The 6,515-nt window shown below is 33.4% G+C and overlaps 2 protein-coding genes across 2 annotated transcripts; one reads left to right on the top strand and one right to left on the bottom strand.

Annotated features, from left to right (window-relative positions):
• Positions 1–1,145: 1,145 nt before the first annotated feature.
• On the bottom strand, positions 1,146–2,871 carry LOC142554467 (wound-induced basic protein-like). The gene is made up of 2 exons (XM_075665136.1): positions 2,694–2,871; positions 1,146–1,333 (listed from the first exon to the last, which is right to left on the bottom strand). Exons 1-2 carry the CDS (start codon positions 2,762–2,764, stop codon positions 1,261–1,263), a joined length of 144 nt encoding a protein of 47 aa, XP_075521251.1. The 5' UTR covers positions 2,765–2,871; the 3' UTR covers positions 1,146–1,260.
• A 1,996-nt stretch (positions 2,872–4,867) lies between these two features.
• LOC142554337 (glutathione S-transferase T3-like) lies at positions 4,868–5,811 on the top strand. Its single transcript, XM_075665012.1, has 2 exons — positions 4,868–5,022; positions 5,064–5,811. Exons 1-2 carry the CDS (start codon positions 4,868–4,870, stop codon positions 5,809–5,811), a joined length of 903 nt encoding a protein of 300 aa, XP_075521127.1.
• Positions 5,812–6,515: the final 704 nt, after the last annotated feature.

Below are 6,515 nucleotides of genomic sequence, written 5' to 3'. Positions count from 1 at the left end.
ATGTTCTCTTTCGTTATCATTTAAGTAAAAACTTGATCAAGTCTATTTTATTTCGATATTTGTATATTCTTAAAATTAAATATGTATTTTAATATCAGCTATAAATCCGATATTTTCTAATATATATTTTAAGTAAATAATTTAATTATTTGGCATAGCTATTTTAAATTTATCATCTAAAAATAATTAATTTCAATCCTTACTAAATAAAAAGATAATTAGTATCAGGTCATCACACAATGTTAATTGGTACTCTATGTAATGTCGCTATTATGTCCATTTAGAAAGAAGCCAGCTTATTCAGTTTGTAATTCATGCATATATGTGCGGATTTAGTGATTGTATCCACAATCACTCATATTGTGCTCTGACGGGACATCTGAAACACTACTACAAAATTAATGAAAAATGCATTGTCTTTGATGTTCGGTTTTAACTTGCTGACACAGTGCATTTGACTTCAAAATCGATCATATTGCTCTTTATCTCACTCTACCAAAAATTATTTTTCAGATCTATATACATTTTGGTGATTTCTACATGGACTATACATTTTGGTGATTTCTACATGGACAAAAACACTTTGATTTATGCGCCTCTACCATGACTTCTTGTTTCATGTTCTTAGTCCCAGGCACACACAATATATTTCTCATCCAGAGAACGCCCTTATGATCAATTTTGAATTAAGGACATTTTCATTCATTCATTTTTGTCAAGTTAAGATCTTGGTCATTACTTATCTTTACCATTTTCAAGTGTACACAGTTCCTGCTGCAGCTGCTCGAGCCCTTCCTGCGTGCCATAACCCCCGACACGAGATATAAATCAACATGCTCTCCTATTAAGCGAGTTTGAGTCTGTTTGATCGACCCATATTTCAGTACGTGTAGGTGTAAATTGTAATGGTAACCTTTAGCCGAACACTGAAATGGATGATTTAAATATAGCATCTATGGCGACACTAACTGAGAATACGTGACAGAAGCAATTGTTTATTTCCAAACTTCACCCGCGACATGCATAAGATACTCGAGTATAAGTTCTTGGAGATTTTTCTTTATTTAAACATGGTTCCTTGAAAAGTCAAGAAACATGCTTCAGATATCTAAAGTGAGAAACAGGTGACAGAGGCATCATATCCATATCATAAACACATGATAGTAATTCCAATATCAAACTCGTGCACTAATCCTCCATTACACACTGCCTTGCAATAGGAAATTAAGTCCAAGCTAGATCCTACATAGCATGCATCTATTACTCATTCATAACAGGTTTGTTTTCATTTGCTTTTGGCTTCTGTTCCCTTGGCTTCTGCTCTTCAGTTTTCCTGGATGTACATTCAGCAGTATTCAATAAGAAACAGGAAAAACAAGACTTGTACCAGTTCCTTTCAATTAAAAATTTCAGAACAAGAAGTTTTCAGCGGATGATATGTTAGTACGAAAAAGTTGGATCTTGTCCATGGTTCGCTGTCGCGGTCGCGGAGATCGGAACGGATGCTACCGTTCCAGTTACAATGAAATTTCACGGAACGGTCGCAGAACGGGTATTTAAAAAAAATATTATAAATATATAAAAATTAAAAATTTTGGAAAATATTTAGAAATATAAAAATTAAAATAAATATCATTTAAAAAGATTATTTGATGTAAATAAGAAATTTAATTTGGCGACGGTTTTATCCAAACAATGCATGTGCTCAAAATTGCTTTATTTGTACTACAAAGCGAAGATACGACGTGCAATAGGACCTACAATTGCATTATTTGTACTAGAAAGCAAAGATACGTGCATTATTAAATTCGTCGCTGATTCGAATTTGCGACGGTTTTATGAATATTTAGCGACGGTTTTAACTCAACCGTCGCCGATTTTAATTTGGCGACGGTTTTATTCAAACCGTCGCTATAATAAACCGTCGCTAATTACAGCGACGGTGTTATTAAACCCGTCGCCGATGTAAATCGGCGATGAATAAAAACCGTCGCTAATAGCGACAGTTCAAAACAAAACCGTCGCGAATTGCGTTCCGGTTCCACCCCTGAACCTCGTCAAGGTTGCTGACGTTCCGGTTCCGGAACGCCCGGAACGGCGAACCCATGATCTTGTCAAAAGAAACAGCTCAATGATAAGTATCAGTCATCATGCAATCGAAAAGAGACTGAAATTATATCATGTTAAATAAAAATATTACAATGCAATCACACAATCTCCATGAAAACTGAAGTAGGATAACAAGCTCCCAATCTAGTGGGCACACAAATAGCGTTTTTGGTTTTATATTTTGAAATAGTTTTCCATCTCTGGAGACAAAACTAAACATTATCATTTTCATCTCATGTTTACTTCTCTAGACATCATCATCTTTATCCCTGTCAATTCAACTTTTATAATTTCCAACATTTTATATTACCGTAATATTTTCTAAAAGACTAAGCAGAAATAAAAATTAGATACACAAATCTATGGCAAGAAACATATACATTATTAAAAACAAAGCTCATTACCGAAGCAATTTTTCCCTGTAAAAAAACATTTCTTGAGGAGCTAGACGTACGTATTAGGTATTTTCTCAAAACTTCGCAAAGATCCAAAACAAAATGAAACCATTAAATAATCATTTCAAGGAATTATACACAACTATTGACCCAAACAAAAAAACCGTCAATTTACAAAATTTAAAAAACCTCTTGTTGGAAGAGCCACCCTTCTGGCTCAGGAAAGAACGGAAAAGGGGAGAATTGACGTCGTAAATCATTTTAACCAGTAGCTTGCACGGCGGAGCTAACCCTCACAAGCACGAGGTTCGATTGCCGGTCCAGCTGACTTGTAAATAACCGAAATAAAATAACCCCCAAGCCCAATAAATATGTATTCTTTCAACACAAGTTCAAATTATTTGCACATGCTTTGCTAGATAATAATACATTGTAAAATTATTCGACACAAACAAAAAAATAAATAAAGTTATAATATATTGGACTAGGTCTCCTATGAGACGATCTCACGAATTTTTATCTGTGAGACGGGTCAATTTTACCGATATTCACAATAAAAAGTAATACTCTTAGCATAAAAAGTAATATTTTTTCATAGATGACCCAAATAAAAGATACGTCTCACAAAATACGACTCTTGAGAACGTCTAACACAAGTTTTTACCAATATATTGATAGCAGTAAATATTTAAATCAAGCTATTATCGAAAACAAATACTCCACATCATATAAATGATATATTTATTTAAATTAGTTAACATCATATGGAAGATTTTATGCAATATTATTTCTCTGTGAATATTTCTTGTATTATAGAGTTTAGAGTTGATAAGTTAGATATTAATATTATATTTAATATAAAAATTACATTATTTCGAAGTTAATATTATGGGTAATGAGTTGAAAATGGACTAACCATTGAGACAAAATACTAATTACGGTGGCTTCCTCAAACTTAGTTAATATTACATTATTTAATTCTTAGTTGCTGTCGTTGGATTCTCAATAAGAAATGCACGAGATGTGGAGTGGTTGACTTTGAACTCTGGACATAATTCACTACAAAAATGGGACTCGATTTCTTATCACACGACTTTTCAATGTTCATCTTTTGAAAGGGTACGATATAAAGATTGAAATTTAGATATAATTCAATTTCAAAAGCTAGCTCAAGAGATGATACTTGTCCAAATCCATCAATGCAACTCTTAAAAGTTATATCCAACCAATATGATAATGAACAAATAGACCATGAAAATATTTTATAGACAATCTAACATATAACGATGAGCTTGAGTTCCGATATCATATTAATCTTGTGATTTAGAATCAACTTAACATCAAAAACTAATTCAAAGAAAAAATATTATTAATTCACATGAACTCTATCCAAATCTTAACAGTCTACCTATCCATATAGTCCAATCGATTCGAATTCAAGCCAACTAAAGAAAATAAAACCCAAGTGTGAAATTTAGGGAGATTCATTGACCGATGCCGCTTCGATGACTTAGATATCAAAGTATTCCTAGAATCCTGTCACGTTATTAAATTGTCATACAATATTGTTTTTCTTTCTGAATTGCAAAGAAACATCCTTTTGACACCCCTTTAACACCCACTCTCCAATGTGAGTGGGCGTTATAACGCCCACTCACATGAGAGAGGGTGTGGGGCGTGTGTCAGTTTTTTTTTTTTTAAAAAAATTCGAAACCCAACGACTGTTTGGTAAAAACCGTCGCTATCTGCGACGGATTTTCAAAACCCGTCGCTGAACGCGGGCCCACGCACGTGATGAATTTTTCTTATTTAATTTTATTTAATGTATTAGTTTAAATTTCAAATTTGTATGTTTTAAAAAAAACAGAAATTAAAATAAATTAAAAAATAATGTTAAATAAAAAACTAATGGTTGTTTTTGTTTTTAAAATTAAAAAATTGTTTTAACGGCTAATTAACGGCTAGTTTATTAAAAAAATAATATATTCATCTATAAATATTCACACACTACACAAATTATTTCAAATATCAAAACATATTATTCTTCACTCCAAAAATCTTCTCTCTTCTATTTTCATCATCTCAAAATCTTTTTTTCCAAAAATTTCTTAAATCCTACTTTGTTCCGAAATGGATGAAAATTACCGAGGGTTTTTTAGAAATTTCGTGAGTTATCCAAAAAATACGGAAGAAAATACTTCTTCCAAAATTCGAAAATTCCATCAAAATATCCATATTTTCCATACCCACCAAATTATCCACATAATCCATATCCACCAAATTATCCTTACAATTCATATCCACCAAATTATCTATATAATCCATATCCACCAAACTATCCATCTAATCCACATGCAACCAGTATGCCATTTATTTCTCCGACGGAAAATGAACCGGCCACTCCGACTTTCGTCCCAGAGACTCAATTGTCCGACCGTGAATCCCCAATTGAAGTCGTAAATTTGGAGAATGTGGATTCAAGCGCTGAGGGTAGAAAAAACGGTCAACCTGGAGAAAGGTTGAAGACGAGGTCTTAGCGAGATCGTTTGTCACTATCAGCGATGACCCAATCATCGGCAATGATCAAAAGGCGGAAGCTTTCTGGGGACGTGTTGCAAGTTACTACAATGACAATCGCCCCGCAGGTACACCCAATAGATGTGCAAGTGTCATACGATCGCACTGGCACAATACTATCAAAAAAAAAGTATATCGCTTCAATTCAAATTACAATAGTATTTATAGTGCATATCGTAGCGGCCACAGTGATGAGGATATACTACGACTTGCTTATGAAAAATATCGTGCGGGAAATAACGGCATCGCATTTAATCTTGAGCATGTGTGGAGGATCGTAAAAGACCGTCCAATGTTTACTCCACAGTCCGTTGATCACCATGTTAGCACGAAGAAGGCAAGGACCTCGGAGTCGGGAGCAAGCAACACCTCATCCAACCAAGATGCGAGTCTACATGTAGACCTAATTGAAGAAGAAAACCGTCCAATGGGTCAGAAGGCAGCAAAAAGAAAGGGAAACGGTAAAACGAGATCGGACATGGAGTGTATGACAACAAACTTGGACAATATGTTTGCAAAGTTTACTGAATATACAAGCATGAAAAAAGTTGAAGTTGAAATGAAACAAAAACAACTCGAAGTAGAGGAGATGAAAGCAAAAGCTGCTATGGCCAAAGTTCAACTAAAGGAATATGCAATCCTTTCGAAGGATACTTCGCAAATGACATATGAGCAACTTATCATCCACGAACGTCTATGTCAAGAGATTAGGGGGAGATGGAATATTTAATTTGCAGTTATTGTAATTTTCGATTATTGTAATTTTCATTTGTTATAATTTTCATTCATTGTAATTTTCATTTTCGTTAATGTAACTCTCCGATCAATTAGTATTTTACATCTTCTCTTAAGTTTAATTTATTTTCTAATATTTTTATGCAAGTGTTATTTATTATTATATGTTGTACCGTTTTATTTTAGGTTTATAATAAATTTTTAATTTTAATTAAATGACACTCATAAAATTAAATTATTTTACGTACTGAATATATAAAAATAAATTATTATTAATATAAAATAATAATAATTTAAATTTCTTAAAAAATTTGAAATTGAATTTATTTAATGTAAAATAAGAGTAAGATGAATGAGTGGATAGCGGGACCTACAAATAATGAGTGTGAATGTTAAAATGAATGTGGGAGAATAGATGTGTTAATGTAATGTGTATGTGGCATGTGAACCCCACGATTTTTGATGAGGTGGTGGGTGTTATACACCCACCAATGCGGGTGCCCTAAGTGTTTTGAAGTAAATTTTTTTGAATATCAAACATTATTTTAGAAAAACAAAAAAAAAAAAAAATGGGCCCGCTATGGAAATAATTGGTTAGCGCGCGTGGCGATTAAATGGCGGTCGGCTTATCCAACCCCCTATCGAATCATCGTGTGTGTCTCGACGGTATGGCTTCCTTTCTCTCGGCTGCCAACCAAC

This window comes from Primulina tabacum, chromosome 8 (genome assembly GCF_025594145.1).
Source record: "Primulina tabacum isolate GXHZ01 chromosome 8, ASM2559414v2, whole genome shotgun sequence".
Classification (NCBI taxonomy): domain Eukaryota; kingdom Viridiplantae; phylum Streptophyta; class Magnoliopsida; order Lamiales; family Gesneriaceae; genus Primulina; species Primulina tabacum.
Note: the sequence above shows the minus strand (reverse complement) of the source record. Positions and strands in the feature narration are given on the sequence as shown.

Coding starts and splice junctions, on each gene's coding strand:
- LOC142554337 (XM_075665012.1), top strand. CDS start 4,868: ATGCCATTTATTTCTCCGACGGAAAATGAACCGGCCACTCCGACTTTC. Junction 5,023..5,063: donor AACGGTCAACCTGGAGAAAG/GTTGAAGACGAG, acceptor TGTCACTATCAG/CGATGACCCAATCATCGGCA.
- LOC142554467 (XM_075665136.1), bottom strand. CDS start 2,764: ATGATTTACGACGTCAATTCTCCCCTTTTCCGTTCTTTCCTGAGCCAG. Junction 1,334..2,693: donor GGTGGCTCTTCCAACAAGAG/GTTTTTTAAATT, acceptor ATGTACATCCAG/GAAAACTGAAGAGCAGAAGC.